At 42.8% G+C, this 24,259-nt stretch overlaps 1 protein-coding gene across 1 annotated transcript; it reads left to right on the top strand.

Annotated features, from left to right (window-relative positions):
* The first annotated feature begins 272 nt into the window (after positions 1–272).
* On the top strand, positions 273–23,347 carry SLC9A8 (solute carrier family 9 member A8). The gene is made up of 16 exons (XM_064674234.1): positions 273–410; positions 881–1,059; positions 2,910–2,990; positions 7,763–7,821; positions 9,817–9,900; positions 10,439–10,540; positions 11,373–11,407; positions 11,972–12,115; positions 13,371–13,509; positions 14,676–14,781; positions 15,471–15,587; positions 16,717–16,799; positions 18,525–18,636; positions 19,116–19,336; positions 20,442–20,588; positions 21,833–23,347. The coding sequence occupies exons 1-16, from the start codon at positions 403–405 to the stop codon at positions 21,962–21,964; spliced, it is 1,749 nt and encodes a 582-aa protein (XP_064530304.1). The 5' UTR covers positions 273–402; the 3' UTR covers positions 21,965–23,347.
* The last annotated feature ends 912 nt before the right edge of the window (positions 23,348–24,259 follow it).

Below are 24,259 nucleotides of genomic sequence, written 5' to 3'. Positions count from 1 at the left end.
CAGCCCTGAGGGATAAGGAGCACTGGCAGCAGTGGCAGCCCTGAGGGATAAGGAGCACTGGCAGCAGTGGCAGCCCTGAGGGATAAGGAGCAGTGGCAGCACTGCCAGCCCTGGCAGCAATGGCGACCCTGACGGAGGGAGCGCCGCAGTCTCCGCCCCTGCCGGCAGGGGGCGCCCCGCGGACCCCCCCGGCCCCGCGCGCGCAGCGCGGGAACCGTGACGTCTCCGGCGCGTGACGGGGCCGGCCCCGCTGTCACGTGACTCCCTCCCTCCCCGCTCGCGCTCCCGCGGCCATCCCCGCGCCCACCATAGAGTTTGCCGGAGGTGGTCGCCAGAGCGCCGGCTGCGGGCGCGCCGGAAGTGGCGGCGCGCGGGTTGCGGCGGGAGGTTGAGGCCGGCAAGATGGCGGAGTGAGTGCGGGACTGAGCGAGCGCGGGGCTGCGAGGCACGGCCTGGCCGGGCCGGCCGGGGAGACCTTTCCCTCAGCAGCAGCTTGCGGGGGTGCGGTGAGGGGCTCGGAGCGGCCCCGCGCGGCGCCGAGAGCTCCAGGGCGGCGGGAGGAGCCGATGGGTGAGGGCCCGCGGGCCCCGCGGTGGGATTGGTCTGACGGCGGGCTGTTCGTGCCCTGTGTCAGCTTTCATCGCTCCCGGGTGCGGTGCCGAGGGTTTGGTGTCTGCAGTGCGCGAGGCAGCCCAGCGGTAATCAGCTCCGTTAACCTGACCTTGCAGTATTTGTGGCCGTAGACTGCTTTTAATAACTTTTAGCGAATTGGTCAGCAGCACAGATTCGGTGTGATCTGGTGGCTGGTTGGTCTGTGCATGTCCTCAGTAGGCTGAGTTGCTCCCATCCACTATGATCACATCTTCTATTATCCTGACAGGTCTGCAAATGTCACCCATGAGGCCATCAATGCCACCCTCCACACTCTGCTGGCTGCTACGACCAAGCTGGTGGCACCCACACCTCCCAAGCCCATCCTGCCAGTCCAGACTGGAGTCCAAGCACAGCAAGAGGAGCAGTCTAGTGGCATGACGATTTTTTTTAGTCTTCTTGTTATAGGTGAATGATGAACTGAGAGTCTGTTAATCTCTGTTAACGTGTTCTGTGCCTGAGGACAGAGGCCAACTCCCAGGCATAGTAGTTTGGTTCTCTCTGTACTGTGGGATACTGCACAGGGATTTGGGAAGTTTGATGTGTAACTGCCTGACCCTCCCAACCCTGTGGAAGGCTGGGGACCATTGCAGATATTCTCACCCTGGTCTCAAAGTGCAAACAACATGTTTTAATTGTCTTTACCTTCTTTACCAAGCACCTGGCACTGTTCATGTGTGGAACAGACATTGTCAGGATGGCCCGTGGTGTTGGGCAGAGTTTGAGAACAGTGCACTGGTAGGTGTCAGTGTAACAACTCCTGCCCTCCTGAAGCCCCCAGAGCCAGTGGATGACACTCAGATTTACAAGCACAAGTACTCCATTTCAATATCTGTTTTTGGGGGTCTCCTCAATTTCTCACACTTGTGCAGGGATGTGATGACAATGTGCAGAGTGTCATCACTGACACTTGTGCAGATAGAGGCATTTTGGGTGGCATGTGCTCACCAGACTTTTCTGTAATTCTGGGGTGTTGTCTTTCTTCAAGAGAATATAGTTGTCTCACCTTCTGCTTAGAGCAGTGCTGGAGCCAGAACTGTACCAATAACAGAACTCTCAGGAGGGTGAAAGGTTTGTCTGTTTTCCTTTCTGTGCTTGTTCTTGGTTCCTCCAAAGCACTAGAGACTTTGCTGGGGCAGACAGGTCACCTCGTCTTCTGACTGGTGATTTTTCCAGTAGCAAATATAGGAAATAAAAGGTATAGAGTTGGCAGCAGTGTGCCAACTTCTGCAGGTCATTTAAGGTTAAAAAAAAAATTGTCTTCTAACTATTATTAAAGGCAGCAAAAAGTAGAAGGCTTCTGCTTACTTCTGAGGTACCTGTGTGTCTTCAGAGAGGGTTCCTCTGTTCCCAGAGCTCACTGACATACTGGATTTGAACAAAAGGAAGACCAAAGCAAAATGCAGTCTTTCAGAGTATGTGTGTCTCATGGATTTTAAAAGGACCATTCATGGTAAAATTGCATTCCTGGGAATTACCAAACAAGCTGTGATTTTTTTTGGCAATGTTCCAGTCTGTATGCCAGTCTGATAACGTAATGGATCTTAAAAGCATCACCCTGGGGACAGGGGGGTTCCCTGAACAAAGTAAAGCCAGTATGAAAGCTTATTCCCATTATTCCCATTCATAATCTCTCATTTAAGAGGGTTGGAAGGTGAACATGAATGTGTGGGGCCCCACTCTGGAAAGTGGCCTTTACAAATGTTCTGAAGTGGAACAGCCCCAGAAGCAGGTTGGTTCTGTGTTGTGTCAAAGCCAAGCCCCAGATGTAAAGTGCCTGAAGTTCCTGAGTTGATCTCCAACCCTGTGTTTCTATGGCTTGTTTGTGTGTTCAGATACCACTGTTAGAGTCACATCCCTGCTGTGCCACGTTCCTGTGATCCATGGTTTCCCTGCTGCCGTGGTGCTTTTACTTTCCCTTGAGGGACACTCAGGTGTCCCTTAGCCTGGCACAGCACTCGTGCCTGTCACTGTAGCCCTGACAGGTGCCTGGAGCACGTGATGTGCTGCCAGACACAAGCAGAGCAGTCAAACACAAGGAATGGAGACCAACAGCTCAGGAACATCCCAGGCTGCCTTAATATTTATGGTGGTGGGAGCTACTGCTGAGACTGTGGTGCTTTTTGGTTTATTGCCAAAGCAAAGTCTACTAAATCATTGGGAGAAGTTTTGCTGTGTGTATTTTAGAAATACTACTTAAAAGTATATTTTATTCTCCTCTAACACATCTAAATCTACTTTTTTTCCCCCCTTTATAGCTATTTGCATCATATTGGTGCATTTACTGATAGAATACCGACTTCATTTTTTACCAGAGAGCGTGGCTGTTGTGTCTTTAGGTGAGTAACCATGACATTTTTATACTGGACTTGTGTTAATCCAGGGACTGTCAGTAGCCTGTATTGGAGATAATACTCTGTTGTGTGTTAACCACCACTAGAAAGATGCAGCAAACTGCATGCAGTGAAGAAAACAATGAATTCATAGAGTTGAATTAATTGAAGAAATAAATGAGCATACGGGCAGAGACTGGCCCAGGAAAATGACACCCACAGGGATGTCACTACCTGGCATCTTCCTCTGATTTTGCATCCTTACTGTAGGAGATGTGCAGCACTCTCTGGCCACGAGGCTCCAGCCTTCCCTTTGAAGTGGTACATGTGTTTGTGTTAATGTTGTTAGAATTATGTTTCTGCGTGTGATTTTAATGTAGCTGGGGACTGCAACTATCCTGAAAACTTGCCTGGACTGCCAGATCCTTAACTATCCCAGCAGTACCCATGGCAAGAGCTCTTCCTATGACTTGAGCTATAACAATGGCACCCTTCATGGAGATTAGGTGCTAATTTTGTTTGAATTAAATTTGGAGTATTCCTAAGCCTGTAGTTGTATGTTAGGGTAATTTCATGTGTTTGTATGCTATGCTCCTGATTTTGTGAATGAGGAGCAAATCAGGCCATATACATTTACCATTTTCTCTACATGCTGTCTAATGTTTGAAGAGCCTGTTCTAAGTATTCCCAGCAGCAGTTTTTCAGCTGTCTCCGACTTGTCTGCAAGATTCTGTGATATTTTTGCTTCTATTACTAGTGACACTTTCACTGACAGCTGTTCTAAAAATACCACACGAAGACAAAGATGCTTAGTTATAATCCCAGTGTAGCTCAGAGGAGCATAGAACCAGTTGAGCAGGTAGATTTTTGACTTTCTCCTGGGCTTGGCTGGTGTCTTCTCTCATATTTTCCTGAGTGTGTTTTTACACAAGTTCTCAGTGGAAGGAAATGAGCTTTCTGGTGCTTGTCGGTAACTTATGCTTTCTGGGAAAAAGGGATCTTCTTGCATCTTGCGTGCTAGATTGAGAAAATCTTGGAGGTGTTACTCAGCAGAAAGAGAAGCATATTTTCTGGCAGCATAACTCCCTGCATTTGTAGATGACTGTATGTGGTGCAGACCACATCATGTTACTCACATAGTAGGAGCTTTTGAAGATTCAAATGACATTCACTTGCAAGGCCCTTTATGAGTTCCAGTGTTTCTGTACAGCTGAAAAACAAACAGACCTGTAAGAAACCTGTCCTGGTGCTGCTGTGGATTTCCTGGGTGTTTTTATGGCAGCAGTATCCCTCAGACTTTCATGCTTTTATGCTTCTGTCCATGACATGGATCAGAGCTGTTGCAACTCACCCTGATTCACAGAAACCACCCAGCACCTGATTCACTATTGACACACTTCTCTCTCTCTCCCTCCTTATTTTACTGCCGTGGACAGGTGAGGTGTCTGGTGAATGTATCTCCCAGTGTCCTAAAAGGTTCCAAAAGGACATTGCTATCCCTTCAGTATCTGTCCTCTTTGTATACAAAAACCCAGGTGAAAGGTGTCGATTTGGCTTCAAATAAGGTTAGTTACCATGGCTATTAAATAGCTATTCTAAATTTAAGCATAATCCCCAATATAAAATTCAGCAGTGTATTGATTGCTCTTGCTGGCATAGTTTTGGATTCTCTTGACTATCATTCTGTATATCCTGCCACAAGCCATGTCCTGGGCAGTGCAGAGTGGAGGTATTGGCCCAGCCTGTGTCCCTGCTCCTGCTGAGCTGTGCAGAGCAGCAGACGTTCTCTTTCTGTTTCTTCTTCTTGGCATCTCAGAAGCAGGAGAAGGATTTTAGCTGTTGGATTTAAGCGTTGGTGTGTCCTGTGCTCCTGTCAGTCCCAACAAAAGCTTGTTTATGAAACAGGGAGGTTTCTTGCCGGGGTTGTTGCTGCTGCTCAAGCTGGGTCAGCAGCTGCACCTGCTGTGTTCTCACCTAGAGGCCGTGCAGGAACTTGCCCGTGTGGGTTTTGGGGTGAACCACAGCAGAGCTGCAGTCTGTCCCCCCAGCCAGGCGAGATGATACCAGCACATGCAGTTCCTGGAAGTCAGCAGGGTGTTATACCCGGTAGCAGCCCAGATGTCCTGTGTCATTTCAGCCTTATTTAGTTTATAGACTCAGTCACACTTGAACTACTGTAGGTGCTGGTGACAGGACACGGCACCGGGATAATCACTGGAATTTGCAGCTCATTGCTGCTTGGTGTTCCCCTGGGACTGGGAATGCTCTGCACAGCTGCAAGAGCACAGCTTGAGTTTCAAGTATCCAGTTTTGTGAGCAGTGCCAGAAGTGAGGTGTGTCCTGCTTTGGCTTGTAAATTATGCAAATGTTGTCAGGAAGTTATTAAAGGCTAATAAAAATGACAGCAGAGAAGATAGGTGTGATTTTCACAAGTGCTTTTCCTCCCATTGTCTAAGCTGCTCGGAAGTTTCTGGTTTATGGTTTCTAGGGCGTGTGACTCTCCTGGTGGAAAGGGCAGGAACACATTTTCTGAAGCTGGATTTTGATCTTCATCCTTGAAAGCTGATGGAATCTCAGTGGTAAAAATAGTTGACAGAAAAGTTTTTTCTCTTTGATTTGTTACTGAGTTTTAACGTGTTCTCAGGAAAAATAAAGGTTGGTTGTAATAAGAAGATTCCTGTAAAATTTTCAAAAGAATGGGGCTTAGATTAACTCTTACAGACTTAACTTTCCAATTAGCTCCTTGACAAAACTGATCTGCCTGATTTAATAGAACCAGCTGATCAAAAACTGTGTTCATTTGTCTAGTAATAAAGGAAGAGTAAAGATGTATGGGACAGGTTTTAAAAATCAGCATCAAACTTTGATTCTGCTGCTGTTAAACCCTCTTGTTGATGCATTATTTTGTGCAGGTCTCTCATGACTTTGCTTGACATAATCTTAGTACTGCTGTGTGTAATACGCAGGTCGTGGTCACTTCTGCTATGAAAAGTGTAAGTTGTTTTCAGGCCCATCCTGTCCCCTTAACTCTACTATTGCTCTCCACTGAAATTGTTGTTATTTCATTTTTTATATCATGCAAGGACCTTTTTTGTCTGTGACGCTGTTAGAATCATCTTGTGATTAACTCTTCCTTGAAAAAAGTGACTGAGCCAACCTTTAGCTTAAGCCTTGGGCTCAGGATAGGGGTGTTCAGCCTGTAGCCCACAGGCCATGGGTGGCCTACTCAGGGCTCCAGTTACCCAAAGTCATGCTGGAGCCCTTCCATTTCAGAAGAAGTGAGTTAAGGGATTCTCTTTTAAATCCCATCTAAACCTAGTTCTGTGTGAGGGCTCTCAATACTGAATCCCAGTGAGCATCAGTTCAGGAAGTCACACACTTCCTGACATCCATGCCTTCAGGTGTATGGGCTCTGGGTCTTGTCATTTGGTTTTTCCCCACACAGACGTTTTGTTAAGTGATACAAGTACTGACTGTACCAGCTGAAGATAGTGTTGTTGCTCTGCAAAAATTAGGAATGTTCTTGGCCTTGGCTTCTGGCCCAGCTGCCATCCCAGGGTGGGAGGCCTAACTTAGTACTGAGACCCATGTTTGTGTGGCATGTGAGTGGCTGTATCTGTGTTCTATCCTTCAAGGAACAGCAGACCTTTGATGTTCCTTCATTAGTGTTTTGCGCTTCCTTTCCATATAAACAATTTCATGGAACAATTATTTCTATCCTCAGGGACTGATGCCTTCACAGATTTTTGTATGAAAGAAGGCTTAGGCCTCATGGCTTTGTGTGTGTGACACATCCATCAGGAGTAATCCATGTGATTCTATTTGTAAGACTCCTTTGTTAGCTGCAGCATGAGAGAATAAAGGCTCCTGAGGTACAGGAAAGTGTACTTAGAGCTTCTCAGCCACTTTTTACCTTTCATTTTGTGTATTTCTCTTCTACATCACAGTGTTTGACTGTGAAGTCTCCATTCTGTAAATAATAAAACACAGCTATGCAGAAACACAGATCTGGAATCTGACTAAAGACAAATTCCTCGTAACTACTTGAAAACATTTTAACAACAGTTTGTGAGTTATTTTCTTGACTTCCAGAAGAAACCTTTGTCTTACATCTTACATGTTTGAAGATTTATAGGAGGAAAGAGCATGATAACCTTTAACCATTGAGTTTGCAGCAGCCTTGATAAAATTCTTTTATACTCAAATTAGTATTTCTACATGACTTAAAAGATGTGTAATTCATTTGGGAAATAGTTCTGACAGTGTCCCCACCCTGATCGGAATTTGTTGCCAGAAAGTGCTGTGATTTCATTGAAACAAAATTCACTTCTTTGGAGAGGACTGATGTCATTTAAGCTGCTTTAACACTGCAAATAGCATTGAAGTGACATGAAGCACAGATGTCTAACTCATAACTTCCTGACTCTTCAGCAAGAAGGGTGGAATTTTATTTGAATGCAGCTTAGATGAGAAGTGGTTTTGAGTAGTTAAGCCTGTTGTCTTTCTGCATCACTAAGCATCACGCTCTCAGTATGAGTGTTTGGGTTGGGATATCCCAAGAGACAATCTGTTGTGTCAGGAAAAATCTGGAATTATGTAATGTATTGAAAACTGGGTATTTGGATATGGAAACCAAAACAACCGTGTGTTTTTGTGATTTAGGAGTTAAAGACTTGCTGCTTTATGGTTTGCCTTGTTTGCACTTTTGAAACTTAGAGAGCTGATAAACAGTGACGTGTTTTGTGGCTATTTCAGAATGTTTTCTCATTCTCTCCTAGGTATCCTTATGGGAGCTTTTATAAAAATCATAGAGGCTCAAAAGCTGGCCAACTGGAAGGTATAATTGAAACAATTAATTTTTAATTGTAGAACAATTCCTAAACATTTAAAAAAGACTACTTGTAATAGTAGGATTTTTTAGAGAGAGCGTCTTGGCAGAAGTGTCTCCAAGAGGTGAAGTCTACAGTGAAACAAGGATTTTGCCTTCTACATTTTATCCATACTGTCAAAGCAATGAACTGTCAGTTAAACAGCCACGAAATCAGCATTTTAAAATGCTTTCTTATTTGTTAAATAAAATAATCTGACTGAGATCATGTATGTAGGAAAAAAGAAGAAAGCTTGAAATGTGGCTCTGATTTGAGCACTCATTCTGTTAACATGGTAAATACTGATCCCTGCTGATGAATTACATGGTGATTATCTGGGAAGTGTTGGTCACATCTTGGGAAGCACTGGGGAGCTGTGTCTGGTTTGCTCACATTATCAGCCAAGGTAAAAGGTCACAGATATCACATTATTATTTGCTTATTTAAGTTACTTTCACTGTAATCAAGTTTAGGTTTTAACAGAGGCTGCCATAATTTCAGATGTGAAATGTCCTAGTCAATAGTAATTATGAACTTTATTAAATGATTGTAAATTTACTAGATACTTTCTGTTTATCGGACATGGTTAAAAATAGAATATTTAACTGCTGGCTATGTCCTTGTACAAGGCAAAGCTTGGATCATATCCCTGCCCTAGGAACTTTGTAATGTAATTTCTAATGATCATCCCTTACTCAGTGTTTCCTCAAGTTCATCACTAAGACCTTGTGTTTGCTGGTGGTTCTTGGCTACCACGGCTGATAATCACAGTCCTCATGTTGTACTTTCCTGGTCTCTGCTTCCATGCACCACAAATGCAGTCCTTCCTTTCCATTGTTCTTGCCTCCTTGTCCAGCTCTGGTTTCAGGTATAGTTGCTCAGATGGGTGAGAGTTTGTTCCAGTGCAGTTACTGTGCTGACAGAACCAGGCAGTGTCAGCCATCCACACACGGAGCTGTGCGTGCAGAATCCTGGACTAGAGCATCTCAGTCTAAAGGATGAGTTTTGTTTTCTAAGCCCCCAAAATCCTTTAAGATGATTATCTGTGGTACAGGCAGGAACGAGACTTTAAAGAGATGAGGACCTCTGTTTTGAAAGCTGGGGTTTGAACAGAACAGTCCATCAGCTGTTTAACCTGGATTTAAGCAAGTTAATCGGTGCTTGCAAAGGTGACAAGCTCTGCTGGGAGGCCAGGAGGGAGACAACAGGTGGGTAAAGAGAGAGGCCCACTCAGCTGGGAATAACTTGCTTTCTTTGCTTAGTCTGCCTGCAGAAAAACCAGTGTGCCAGGCTGGGGGTACAGCTCCATGAGCAGCATTAGCCAAGGGATGAAATAGGTGACAAAGAGTGAGGGCACCAAAAAATAGCATCTTGCCTCATCCTGGGTGCCATTTATATCACTGTGATGGCAAAAAGGAACCATCAAGAATAGCACCATTGAATTTCAGACTGAAACTGTGTTTGCTGAGAAGAGTCCAGCCTCAGACTCCTCCCAGTGGTGTGAGCCTGGTCTCCTGCAGGTGCACTGAGGTGATGGTGTGATGAGCTTTCCTTGGTCCCAGTTAACCTGTTCTGTTCAAACAGTGTCCAAGCAGTCCCTGTTCCTTGGCAGTCCATACAGATTTCGAGACTGTGAGATAAAATGGGAATACTTTTTGTGGAAACAGAAAGACTTTTCGTTTGCCATAAATAACCTGTTTTCTCTGTGGCTTATTTGGAGGCAGTAATTTAAAATAAGTAACTCCTAGATTTCTGTCACTGGGTTGAAAAAGAACAATAGAAGTAGCAGCCCTGGAATAGCTTACTGTTCTTCAGTCTTTTACTTTATGATAGGAAGGGAGAAAGATTAATGCCATTTTCATTTTCCAACATATTTTTTAATAATTTACCTTTTGGAAGATTTGGTATTATTTCAATAATGATGATGATATCATTGAAATTATGATTCATTTTTGTTTTTTCAGGAAGAAGAAATGTTTCGTCCAAATATGTTTTTTCTGCTTTTGCTTCCACCTATTATATTTGAATCTGGATATTCACTGCACAAGGTCAGCCCCTGCCAGAAACTCATTTTGCATGCTGAGGTTTTGTTTAGAACACATTCTGCTTTTAGTTATCTTCATGAAGTTTAGGATAATTGCATTAAATTCCATTATATTAACCATTAGGGAATTGAGAGTGCAAAATTTAAGCCTCTTCAACCTCGAGTGCAGAGAACATTGGTTGTTACTGATAACTGACTGCTGGCAAGGTGTTGGGTTTGTGCTTTTCCTTGGCTGGAGAGGTTTCTTACTTCATCAGAGCTGTACAAGGGCTGCTGTGAAGGAGCCAGACTGGGAAGGATTAGGATCAGAAGTGGGGAAGGTGACGTCATTCCACAGATAAAGGAGAAGAAAAGGTTTCCAAGGGTTCTCACCCCTTGCCTGGGAACCTGTGTTTCCATGGATGTGTCTCACAACACTAGTCCTGGCCAAGGGGGCTATTACTGGAAACCCAGTTGTGAATCAGAATCTAATTTAGATGCAAACCCAAACATGAGATTTCCCTCGGGCAATTTTCACTAATTTACTTGTTATTATGTTCCAGGGTAATTTTTTTCAGAACATTGGTTCCATCATTCTGTTCTCTGTATTTGGCACTGCAATATCAGCTTTCATTGTAGGTGGAGGAATCTATTTCCTGGGCCGGGTAAGACCTACTGCTTTGAAGCACTTCAGTATATCTGGCTTGTTATTTGAAAATCCATTTTTCAAGAGCAGACAAACATAGTGAAAGTGAATTCCTGAGTCACAAAGTCCAATTCTCTGCTCTCACAAAGGCAGAGTTTTACAACCCTTTCCATGGATATTGCTGGGGAGGCTGTGGAGTCTTCTTCCCTGGAAGTGCTCAAGAGCTGTCTGGACACAATTCCAAGTAATGTGTTCCAGGGGACCCTGCAGAGCAAGAAGGGTGGGCCAGGTGACCCCCAGTGGTCCCTTCCAACCTGAACCTCTCTGTGATTCTGTGACACAGCATGCTCCATGTGGAAAGCAATTACTTTTTTTAACTTACACAGCCTTCCTATCACAAGGCTGTTCCAAAACTTGTATTCTCTAGAGCCATCTTCTGCTTTCCAATATTAAACTTACTAGTTCTTCTCTATATTTTTTTTTGATTCTGTGGTTTGGTGTTTCCCACTGATTACATATAGACACAGATATTTATCTTTTCTCTCAGACTTCATTCTGGTAGGCAAAGCATTCCATACTTTCCTCTTTGCCCCTCAGATTTCTATTACTTTGAAGGCCTTAGTTACTCTACTCACCTGAATCTGGTCCAGTTCCATCTGGTCTTCCCTGATCTTGGTTGACCAGAATTGCAGCAGTAAATCACTGTTAGAGGGTAGTGTTAAACTGAGTAACATCACTACTGTGATTTTTTTTCTTGATAATGAACTTGGGATTTGATGAATAATTTCATTTTTAAAAACAGCAGAAAACCACAGTTGATTGTGATTTTTATGTTTTACCTATTCTTTCAGGCTGATGTAATTTATAAACTCAACATGACAGACAGGTAAGCTCTTGGGGAAATGGTGTAGTATATGAAATGAAGCTTTCTTCCAGATAACTATAAATGGGAAATGCACTGCAGTTGGCCAACTTCTGGTTGGTGTTTAGATTGCTGAGGTTCAACATTGTATATGAAACCAATAAATAGATCAAAGACTTCTGTACCCTATTTATTACACCCTTATTTCCCAATTGTATTGTATTGTATTGTGTTCTATTCTATTCTATTCTATTCTCAGTGATTTTTCTAGACAGATACTGGGTATTTTAACCAAACTTTAAAGTTAAGATTTGTAAACTTTGATTAGTTGGTATTATTAATAAATATAAAGGCATAACTTCCTCGTCTAAATCTTCTCTTAAAAGACAGAATGAGTTTTCAGTATCAACATAGATTTTTTCCAAGAACTTGGCAAAGGATCAAGTTCTCAGGAAGGGAAAGAGAGCATTACTTACCACTGTGTAGAAACTGTAACACAAAAGGTCTTTGTTACATGTTGTTCACACAACTTACTAGGTATGTATTTTTCTTTCATCTGGTTTTCTCTTTTGTTTTGTGTTCTCCCAGTTTTGCATTCGGCTCTTTGATATCTGCAGTTGACCCTGTGGCTACTATTGCCATTTTCAATGCCCTCAATGTGGATCCTGTGCTTAACATGTTGGTTTTTGGAGAAAGCATTCTCAATGATGCAGTCTCGATTGTCCTGACCAAGTGAGTGCTATGGAACTACACATGTGTATGGAAACAGCAACCACTTTGTTTTCTGTTGGTTAGTTATTCAAACATACAGTAATTCTGCCACCTCCATTTAGAACAAATCACGTATTTCTGGTGTGAAACGGAATTTTGTGTGGTCCTTCTTTGTTAAAAGCATGAACTGCATAGGCAGAAGACAGTAAATGGATGCCTTATTACCACTGCCTCAGTGCCTTATCTCATTGATCCCAGATAATTGATTGCTATCTAATTCCATTCATTTACCAGCTCTCTGTCTGTCTGCTTTCCTGACAACAGCAAACCAACACGTCACCTTTCAGGCTTGCACAGAAATGTTCCCCTTGCCAAATATGCTGCTGCATCTCTGTCACTGGCCTATGCCCAGAGTCCCACTGCAGCTGGGAGGGAATACATCCACATCCATGCAATGGTTTCATATTTATGTTGGGGCTGTCACAGGAGAGAAGGACATCCAATATCCTTATCTTTTGCCCACGATAATTCTTTGGGGCTGAAAGAGTAAAAAATGGATGGATAAATCTTCGTGTTGTTGCTGAAGTCAACAGATGTGACTGTGATTGTATAAGAAGGAGCAGATATACCGGGCAGGTAGTGAAGTCAGAGTCATTTTCCAATGAACTAACTGCTTTGACTACAGTTGTGGTGCTTTTATGGAAGACCCTGAAGGCTAACAGCAGCCAAAAGGAACACTGGTTGGAATTCATGTCTTCTTTGCACAGAATTTCCGTGAAATACATCCCTGAAATTCAAAGAGGTTTCTCCCCTTTCCTCCTGAGGGCTGCTTTGTTTTCCTTCGGTGACCTTCTTGTCTCTCATCCACACCTAAATATTTGATGAGAGTTCTTCCTGTTCATTGGTTCTTCTTGGAGGATCACATGAGTTTTTACCTCTGTAAAATGTGTTTTCTTTCCCTTTTCAAACTTGGAACATTGTTTTGAAACACTGGGCATCACCATAGCCTATTTACGCCATTCTGGGATTCTTCAGAGGAGCATTGCTGGATTTTTAGCAGAATTAGGTTTCCCTTTGGGGATTACACTAAGGCTTGATTTAACGTCTTTTGACATTCCTCTTGTTATATATATCACAGTAAAAGCCTTTTAAGAGTGGTAGCAACAAAGAAATGGGAGTCTTTTTTGTTGTTGTGCTCAAAAGATGTTTGATATTTTTGGATCCAGGCTTGGAATGTATAACCATTTCTTTTTATTTCTCTTTTAATTGTATCTAGCACAGCAGAAGGTCTGACAAGGGAAAATATGTCAGATGTAAGTGGATGGCAAACCTTCCTACAGGCACTGGGATACTTTCTTAAAATGTTCTTTGGCTCTGCAGCGCTTGGCACACTTACTGGTCTTATTTCTGCATTAATATCCTTTTTTCATTTGGTGATACATATGTATAAATTGATGAACTTCAACATTCTAATAGTATTTTTCTTTCCCATCTTCTGCAGCATTTCTTAGGGGATATTTCTTGTGAGCCATTATTTTGTTGGCTGAGGAATTTGTCATGCTCATTTTATTTTTATGTTAGTGTGCATGAATGTGCATTAAAAAGTCACATCAAATTTTTATGAACATAATTAAGGTCTGAAATGCTGTATAATAGCTTTTGTGCATTGGAGTGTTATAAGATATGGTAATTGTTTTGTAAATTCAAAATATATTAATTCCATTTCAATACCAAGCCACTTTTACAAGCATATGGCTCCTTTTTTTACATGCATAAAACAGTTAATTAAAAAGAAAAAAAAAAAAAGCTCCTTTTCCCAAGGGCCTTTGAGTCAGCCCAGCTCATTTGTCCCTATGGATCATGTGCAGGCAGCTGAATGCAGACACTGTTCTGTTTGGATTTACACTGGGTTATATTTTGCCTCTTCCACTTCCATGAATTGGTTGCTAAACAACCCAGAAGCTTCTCTGCTGAGGTCAGGAAGGCTGTTTGCTGTAGTCCAGACACCTTTGTTACTTCTCGGGGCTTTAATGTTAACACTGACTTCACTGCAGGTGATCTGGGCTTGTACAACAGTTGTTCATGTCAGCTGGGACACACTGGCAAGCACTTTGTAAGCAACAAGAGCTGAATGTTTGATTAAATGTCGAAATTTCCCTCTTGGTTCAGCAGCCTGATTCAACAAACTTTTAAATTATTCCGTATATCGCCACAAAAGAGGGAGACAGATGTTCAAGAAAAGCAGCTTATTTGCCCTTTTACTGTAATTTGTGCCTCAAAGTATTTGATTTACCAGTTGTTATCAATATTGTAGAGGCACATCAGCAGCAGATCTTTCTTGTCTCTATCTCTGTCCATTCTGACAGACTTCTACCAGCAGTAGCTTCTACATCAAACTTTCCTCATAAGGAATTACTTATCCTTCCATACTGGAGTTGAAGGCCAATGTGTACATTTTATTGGCTATTCAGTAGAGAAGTACATAATCATTGTTTTGTGATGGAATGACACAGATGCAAATATTTCTTCGGTTTTTTTGTTTGTTTTAATTTACATTTTTCCGTAACATTTCCCTGTGTACGTGCTAAAGCATATTGATTTAAGGAAGACACCCTCCCTGGAGTTTGGGATGATGATTATCTTTGCTTACCTTCCTTATGGACTTGCAGAAGGGATCTCACTCTCAGGTGACTAGCAAAATGAGTCTGTGCAAGTTTCTTTGATAGGGAGTAGGAATTATTTGTGTCTCAGAGGGCCTCTGGTTTTTTTGGATGTTTTGTCATTTAATTTGTTCTTACTTTTAAGTTTGACTGGCTTTAAAAAAACACTATTCTCTGCTTCGTATTACAGAAGCTAAAAGAGGTAATTGCAGCTTTCATCAGCATTAGTTAGCCACTGTAAATACTGGTATTGTCCCCAGCTACCTTTGCCCAACACAGAATTAAAGTTTCAGCTGCACGCTGCAGATCTCAACCACCTCAGCAAACTTAGATCATGCCCAGCCTGCTGCCCTGTGGTGGTTTTCTGCCTGTCCTCAGTGTCATTGGGGAAATCAGCTGAGACCAGAGTGTTTTGTGTGTCTCTGAATACTTGGCAGAGGTTTTGCTGAAGGCCAGGAGAAGAGGTGAACTTCTCCCAGCATTCTGTAGGAGCAAGTACAAAGACCTGGATGACCAATGTCTCTGACCTTTGCTGGTTTAAGTGGGAGTTTTAAGGCAATGGTCTTCCTGTCTGATTTCCCAAAGGAAAGGGGGAAGGGATGCCACAGTCAGTGTAATTCTAATAGCTAGGGATTCTACTTGGTTTGTTTTTTTTTCTATTGGGTTGTGATTTTAGTTTTGATTTCTTCTGTTTATTGCCATATTCTTGCCTACAGGTATCATGGCCATCCTCTTCTCTGGCATCGTGATGTCTCACTACACACACCATAACCTGTCCCCAGTCACACAGATTTTAATGCAGCAGACACTGAGAACTGTTGCTTTCATGTGTGGTAGGTGCTGCTTACTATTAATATCTAGTATTAATAGTGTAAAATCTTATTCACGTGAAATGGTGATTCTCTTGGGAGCAGCAGAGGTGTGAATTTGCTTCTAGGCATTTGTATGTCCATGGGGCTTGTCTTCAGGAGAATTCCTGATAGTGGAGGCTGGAAGGCACTCGAAAGTCACCTTTCCTGCCACACTGGATAAAACGTGCAGTAAATCTCTCTCTCCCATCCTGCAGGCTCCTGCTAAGATTTGCCACAAGATTGATGACCCAATAGAGATCTCTGACTCCTGTACTCCTCTGGTCTATTTTTAGTTGTAGGAATGGGGGTTGAGTACTATTTTTTTAATGGTTTTGTGTATAAAAATCTACTTGCAAAAACAATAGCTTCACAAATGGAGAAGTTTTTGGAAGTAGTGGTATGAGCAGCTCAGTCCCAGAGCCTTTCCAGTTCCTTCTGCAAGTCAAACCTTTGAAGAAACGACATGTTTCTGTACTACAAACATATCCCTGTGTTTTGGGGGGATGCCATGGATGAATTCCATATAGTTTGCTGGAGGATGCAGTTTCAATGTGGTCAGGGAATGGCTTTGCTGCAAACCAAACTTAACCACTCCTTACCTGAGCAGCAGCAGCAGCTCTTCAGGGTTTAGTCTGAATCTATTACAAAAGCTAAAAAAGCCTGCATTCAGTCAAGTCACTGTAAAGGAATTATTTATGAATACCTGTGCAACTTCTGTAGCTCCTGGTCAGCAGCTTAATTTATAAATTATATAAATATTTATTTATTTATATATATATATATATATATATATATATATATATATATATATATATTATATAGGTCTTATATTGCTCAATTTAAAAGTTCCTCAGTCTTTAGAACGAGGTTTTGCTGGCTTTGTTCTCACTCCCTGGTAATTTACAGCTGAAAAAAGCCTACACACAGGACTAAGTGCTGTCCTCTGCCAGCAAGAGTAAGAGTCTGGCCTTTTGCATCACAGCATTTGGGCCTATTTTGTGCATTCAAAAGTCAGGAAATACCATTTTATGTACTGTATGTAGCAATTTATAATAGGAGTAAAAAAGGTTTTCTAGAATTGTTTATTTAAGGTGTGATTTCTCTTTTTCAGAAACGTGTGTTTTTGCATTTCTTGGCCTGTCAATTTTTAGTTTTCCTCACAAGTTTGAAATGTCCTTTGTCATCTGGTGCATAGTAGGTATTTACTTTCTTCCATACTTTTTAGATGCATTTTGCAATATTTCTTACTGGGGAAGGGACATTACAGTTAAAAGATTTTAGAATAATTGTTATGATTTATAAGTTTTTATAAAAACACTTCTGCATTTTTATATATTGTGCAAAGTTTACTCTCTCTAATAGCATGAAATTATTATTCTTGTTCTCAGCACTTTGATGTACAATACTTCAGTCTTTAAGGAATTCCCTTCAGCTCTTATTTTGAAGCCCTTCTGTATAAGATTGGTAAAAACAAGGAAAAGAACCTTGCTTGTTTGGACACTATTAGATTTATTAAATTAAGTCTCACAAGATGTTGAGATTAGTATCCATAACCATTCTATATAAAATGGTCATTTTATCAGAATAGTCCTGAGTTTTTACCTATCTTTAGGTTCCCATGAGTGATCTGTGTGATGGACAGTTCATAGCAACTCCAGTGCAAACCAGTATCAAATTCTGCTCCTTTCATCTCCCCGGTATTGCAGCTTTTGAGTTTTCTCTCGTATATCATTGCAGTTTGTTTACATAAACTAATTTAGTCCATGCATCACTTCTTCCCTCTGAGTTCATCAGAGTCCTTACTCAGACCTTCTCCAGTGTGTGTTCAGTCTTGGACTCCTTTCTTAATTCTTTGTCTTTGAATCTGTATTTCACTGTAGCTTTATGGAGTGACAGTGAATTATGTTTCACATGGGGAATTTCCTACATCTGTTGCTATTATAATTGTTTAATCTCTCAAAAGTAGAGTCAAATGAATGAAATGGGGACCCATTTCCAGTTGCTTACAGCAACATACACTGGCCCTTTTTAGCGCATAGTTCAAGGGAAGAATTGTTATCTACAACTTACAGATAGGGATATCAGCACAGGGAACTGTTCTCCCTGGACTACACCCAACTTCCCTATCTAATATGTGTCTAAGGTGTGACACTTCCTCCTGTGTAGCATTGCCCCCTCAGGCATAATGCAAATTGTGTAATTTTGGGGTGATTCATAAAGGAAAACAGCACAGCCCTTCAAGGAGCCTGCTGACTAATCCTGGGATATTTACCTTACCAAGGTCTGTTTGTGGTGGAGCTTAAAAGCAATGCATTGAGGAAACTGTGCCTTTTTCTGAGTTAATGTTTTCACTGTGTTAATAGTTTGCCATTAAAACAATAGTAACCTTTTTTTTTCTCTTTTCCCCTCTCAAGATGTTACTTCAGTGTGTGGTATGCATTATAGCCATACCCAGTGAAGTGTTGAGAAATCAGCATGTGTGCTTTTTGTTTGGCTTCTGGCCTTTCTCTCTGAGGAACTGGTCCACTGGGAGAGAATAGAAATATCTTATTTCCTCTTTGCTGCTGTGCCAAGGGAATGATTAAAGGAGCTGAACAGACTGAACTGAGGAGAACTTTTACTCAAAGTAATTCTTAGTGTCCCTGGAATGCCTCTTGGGTTCCATTTAGTTATTTTAAGTAAAGCTTCCTTGTCTCCATTAGTGACAGGTCTGGGTTAGTTTCAGTTAAGCAGACAAGATTTTTCAAGAGTTAAATTCCACAATGCCCTATGCTGAGAAGTTTCTCTGTGTTCGTTGAGCAGCTCACCTGCCTGTGAGCAAAAAGAGTATATTCACCTTCTCCTTTGAAGGCAGCTGCAGCTGGGTCCTCATGCATGTAACACATCCGATGGTCTTTTACTTTTATTCCTGTTTTTCAGGTGCTGGTTCTGTTTGGTAGAGCAGTGAATATTTTTCCACTTTCCTACCTACTCAACTTTTTCCGTGATCATAAAATCACCCCCAAAATGATGTTTATCATGTGGTTTAGTGGTAAGTTAAAGCTCAAAATATAGAGAACCAGAAAAAAATGTTTTATCTTTTCCATTGTCTGGGCCACTCTAAGTGGAACTGGTTTTCCATTAGTTGAGAAGAATTCAACTGAACATTTGCACTGTTCTCAAACCCGAATGGGACAGAAATGTCCTCCTTCCCCTTTGTGCTGGAGGACTATGCAGTGGTGAGCCCACTAAAGCTTTTCTACAAAGAGGCTGCTTATCTTTCTAGGCCTAACAGCTTCACAGTTTGAACAGCAGTGCCTGAAGTTCTTAGACTCGTTATAGGGTGGGAACAACTGACGGATAAACACACACCCTAGGGTTGTAAAAACACCGTTTGAAGCTGGGGAATTCCCGTTGAGTTCTCAGGGTGCTCAGGAACAGTGCTGCTGCTGATTCACTCTCCACTGATGTGCTCAGGAACAGTGCTGCTGCTGATTCACTCTCCACTGATGTGCTGCTCTCTCCAATAAGGTTTACGTGGTGCCATTCCCTATGCCCTGAGCCTCCACCTGGGCCTGGAGCCCATAGAGAAGCGGCAGCTCATCGGGACCACGACCATCATCATCGTGCTGTTCACCATCCTGCTGCTGGGAGGGGGCACCATGCCCCTCATCAGGCTCGTGGACATTGAGGACTCCAAACCACGCAAGAGGAACAAGAAGGATGTTAATCTGAGCAAGACAGAGAAGATGGTTTGTTCCTCCTCTTTTACCGAGAGGATCACTGGGTTTTGTTGTTTGGGTTTTTTTTTTCCCCAGTTTAAACATTTTTCAGGGCTAGTACATAATTTTTTACAAGAAAGTAGAATAAAAGCGATGGAAAAAGCCAAGGTGGTAGAACAAAGCCAAGCAATATAATTTTAAAATGTCCCAAAGACAGAGTTTGGTTAATGTTTACACAAAATAACTGTTTGGACAAAGGGAGGAGAAATAGTCTCTTAACTGAATCCAGTTATAAATTGATCCATACAAATTAAAGTAATCCCTACAAAAGCATAAAGCAGATGATAGAGGATTGAGTCATATACAGTGAGAAAGTAGTTAGTACAGTGTGAGACAGAAGTTAATCATGAAAGGCAGATGGAAATTATTCTGAAAAAGTCAAAGCAAAGGCCATGAGAAGGTGGTAACAGTAGCCCCCCTCTGACTAGACTTTATTTTAAAGCAATTTCTGGCAAAGTAACAGAACTGACAAAACCAACAGCCAGTTTCTGGAACATCTTGTGCAAAAGGTTGGAGAAAATAATGTATCGCAGAGCATTTTTTGCCTGTTTTTCCCCAAACCATTGAACAATATATGCAGAGTATTGTTCTGTAGGATCTTCAGAACTCATTTTTTTCTCGTGGCATGAGGTTGCTTGCAGTCTCCAGAATTACCTTGCACTGTCCATGCAGGGATGTGCATGGGAAAAGCACAGGGACAGGCCGTGTTTGACACAGCTTGTTTGCAGTGGGACAATGACATCAGTGGTGCTTGCTGGATAAAATCATTGTCCAGCTCACAAGAGAAAACCTACACACTGGAAACCTGTTCTCAGCAATAGTGACAATACAAAACATGGAACATTTGAGGCCTTTTTCCCTTTCAGCGTGGAAAGGGAAGCCAAGGGGCTCTGGGAATCGGCAGCTGAACAGACTCAGACAGCCCTAAGCCCAGGGAGGCTGGGATGATAATTTCTGTATTGTTCCAGAGTGGGAACTGGTTGTGAGAAGGGAGAGCATTGGGCAAGGACTGAAGCAGGCTGGAGGGATGACTGGCACTTCTCTCGGGTTACTCCAATATTTGTGTTTTTTCTAGGGAAACACCATAGAATCCGAACATTTATCAGAGCTCACAGAGGAGGAATATGAAGCCCAGTACATAAAACGCCAGAACCTCAAAGGGTTTATGCGGCTTGATGTTGAGTATTTGAATCCTTTCTTCACCAGAAGACTCACACAAGAAGTAAGTCATTCTCATTTTCTTGAAGAAAAGAAACTAGAGTTGGTTATTTCCCTCGGTATCATGCAGGGCTCATCATGCAGCCACACAGCTTGTGCATTAGGGACAGTGAGACATCTGTGTATTGCTCATGCATAGATAGAGCAGCTGTAATGAACAGCTGCACTGTAAAAGCACAGGTTGGATTAAATGAGCATCTCAGGGCTACCCCAGTTAAACTCAGTGTATGGATTTGTTGAGCTCGCCTTTAATCAAGTGGAGAACCAGGAAGGGTATCAGGAGTTACTGGTTACTGCTGCTGCTAGAAAAACCTGCTGCCACTCAGGCAGAGTTTTTAAAGTGCTGTCACACAGAGTTCCTGCCTCTTACTGTCAATGGTCCTGTGACTTCTGGGACTGTGCAGTTTCTGTCTTGGAAATATGCACCAGCATTGCAACCTTCACTTTTCAGACTGCTCCACTGGGATACCAGAGCTGTGAGGCTGTAAGTGCAAGATGACACCTGACTGAAAGTGTAACTTAACACTGAGTGGCTCTCAGAGGTGTAAATGCTGTGTCATTTTCACTCCCGTGCCTCAGAAACCTTAGACTCCTTAGCCACATAATTCACCCATTTTCCAGTTTGCCATAGAATTAAGTGTTTTGGCTGTGGAGTTGATAATTTTACATAAAGTGTGCACATTTCATCTTCCTAGCCTTCTCAAAAGTACTATTTTTCCTCTTGTTTTGTACCCTTCTTTTCAAAAGTACCCTTTCAGCACTTTCCCACAAAAACTAAAGGCATTTTTCGCAAAACCAAAAAGGATTCAAGAAACCAGAGTAAGCGTCTGATTTGTAGTTGGTAGCCAAAAGCACAGGCTGCCATCCAGATGGCAACCAAAGGCTGGAAAAATAAGCATGTGAATCAACACAGTAGGCCACAAGCTTCCCAGTGTGCCTGGGAACACAAGGAGGAGAGTCAAAGCCAGGTCCTCCAGACAGCATTAGGATTGTTAAAACACAAAGAGCAGGACTGTCTAAAAACACAGGTAAAAATACCCCTCATCAAAATTATCATCTGTGGCAATAATTACTGACTGAGCACTTGATAAATATTTTCTGGTAGGAAGCAGAATGGCTTTGCATGTGTAGAGACCAGGAGCAGATTATTTCCTGAGGAATACGTCCAACTAGTCTTTCTGTTTTGCTCTAACACACAAGTGGTGGTGTGGCCAAGTAACAAAGTGCTCTGGTTTGCCTTTGCCTCAGGACTTGCACGATGGGCGCATCCAGATGAAAACCCTGACAAACAAGTGGTATGAGGAGGTACGACAGGGCCCCTCGGGGTCGGAGGATGACGAGCAGGAGCTGCTGCAGCAGAGCGGGGCAGGAGTGCGGTGAGGGTGCGTCAGAGCCTTACAGAGAGGGTCCAGTACCCAGAGTCCGACTGCACAAAAGCTGGAAAGCGAAGGATGAATTTTCAGATTTCAGGCACGTCTTGTGCTACATGTTTAGGTAAAAACCACAGCTCTGCTGTTACTGGTCAGGGAGGGAAACCCACACGTGTCGGACACTGGACGGCCTGAACGAAGAACCCTTCGTTCAGACTTTACTGCATAGCAAATTCCTGCAGCCTGTTGAGAAGCTGAACCATCTGCCATGAAATGATGACATTGGTTAATGGAAGGGCTTCTTCCCATTCCAAAACCTGCTGCGACCACACGCTGCACTCCAAGCCATTGAGTGGCTCTGCAAAACAGAAGAAATTGCACTTTACCTTTTAAATATATATATTCCTTCACAGCATGGAGAGTCTTGACAGTTTATACTGTGAATTTGTTTCAGCACTAGTAAGGGAATCTGACTGGAATAAATCTATAATTTATGGGATTTGCACATTATAAACCCAGAGAAGATGCATACCTTGACAAAAGCAGATGTTGCACATACAAGGAAGCACCTCTGAAAACATAGTTTTGTCACTTAAGAAATTCTTGATTTCTATTTTGTGGGATTTCTTGTTTTTATACTGAGGAATCTAATCCACAGTACTGATTATAGCATGGTTTGGGGGAGTGTGGGTACTGTGACACAGTGCAGAACTGTGTTTGAGATTGTTGTTTCTTTTCCTTGGCTAAAGCCAGTTGCAGTTGGGTTTCTGTAATTGGCAGTTGCTCCTTGCTGGCACTTTGGCTTCAAATCTTAAAAAAGAGCAGCTTTTATATTTCCTAATTCATGAAGTGTTCCTAACACCCCAGAATTCACCAGTGGAATTTTTAATCTTTTGTGGAAGCAAAAGCAGCACGTACATGAGGGAGAAGAGTCTACAAAATCTAATCCAAGTACAGAAAGGTTAATATTGCACGTGGCTGAAGCAGCCTCAGCCAGGAAGTGCCAAACAGCTTCCATTGTGCTGTCCCATTTGTTAAGGAGATTTTTCTCTTCTGCCTACACCGTGTCAGAATCTGTGGTATCACTGCTTTGGTTCTCCACGGCCCAGTGTTTGCTCAGCATTGCCAACACTTGAACACACGTGTTTGTTGCACATTCGCCATGGTGACACATGCAGCAGTTTGCTCTCACTGCCAAATTCCTCCTTGGTCATTTGCATATCCACTGTGGGGATGTGAATTGTAGTTCAGCACCCAAATCTGACATGCAAATGCACATGTTTGTTTCTGAAAGTGTGAGACTCACTTTCGATCTGGTTTTGCTACTGAGGTTTTTTAACCACTGCTTACCTGCTGGGAGAATAAAAGTTAAGAAATGTGTTTAGAAGCCTGAGCCTGTGTTTTCTGAGCAGTTTTTCCTGCTACCCTTTCCCTGCCGGTTCAGAGGGCCCCACTACTCATCCCAGAGCTGGAACATGCACAGGTGGGTCTGAGCAGGGCATGAAAGCACTCAGGGCTTCCTTTATTCTTGGGAGAATCTGTGTGAAAATCGTGCTTTTCTGCACCCTTCTAGGCTCCGGTGGCCTGAATTACCCTTCAGTTACCCACCAGCCCTGCCGGGTTTCTCAGCTTGATCCCCTAAGCCCAGGAGTTGGCGGGAAGGCCCCTGGGAGCATCTCCTGTCACCCGCAGGGGTACATGGGTGGAGCTGCTGTGAGACCGGGGTTAGCGCTGTGCCTGGGCCACGCTGGAATCCCAAATGCCGCCGCTCGCTGTGTTTTTCGCGGTGGGATCGCGGCGGTTCCGCGGGACCGGCCCCGCACCTGCCGACAGGTGCGCTGGGCGCTGCTGCCCCCTGGCGGCCGCCGGCGGCACCGCGCCGGCCCCTCGGGACATCCCGGGAAGGGATTCCACCGGGAATCGGAGCAATTACCTGGTGCAGCTGGAGCGGGGGGAATCGCTCTGAAGCAATGCGGGTGAAAACATTTTGGATGGCTTAATTTAAAAGCAGCTATTCCAAAATTTAAGAAAATACTGCACTTGTCAAAACTTGAAATGAAGTGTGTATTCTGAGAGAAGACAGCTGTCTGACTTCCTTATTCTAGAACAAAAAGAAGTTTTTAACTAGGTGACCCATTCTCATATTCAGTTATCAATACATTGGCTTTTCCCTCAGTCGTTTCACAGGTTGGAGTTCTTCACTTAATATGCTTAGAAAAGAAAAATTATCTGTTGACTTGCTTGGCAGTTACTTTGGATAATTTCCTATTTTATCAGACCAATATAAAACTCTAATCCTCTTTGT

Source organism: Pseudopipra pipra, chromosome 17 (assembly GCF_036250125.1).
Source record: "Pseudopipra pipra isolate bDixPip1 chromosome 17, bDixPip1.hap1, whole genome shotgun sequence".
NCBI classification, from domain to species: domain Eukaryota; kingdom Metazoa; phylum Chordata; class Aves; order Passeriformes; family Pipridae; genus Pseudopipra; species Pseudopipra pipra.
This window is presented reverse-complemented; position numbering and strand designations above follow the sequence as displayed.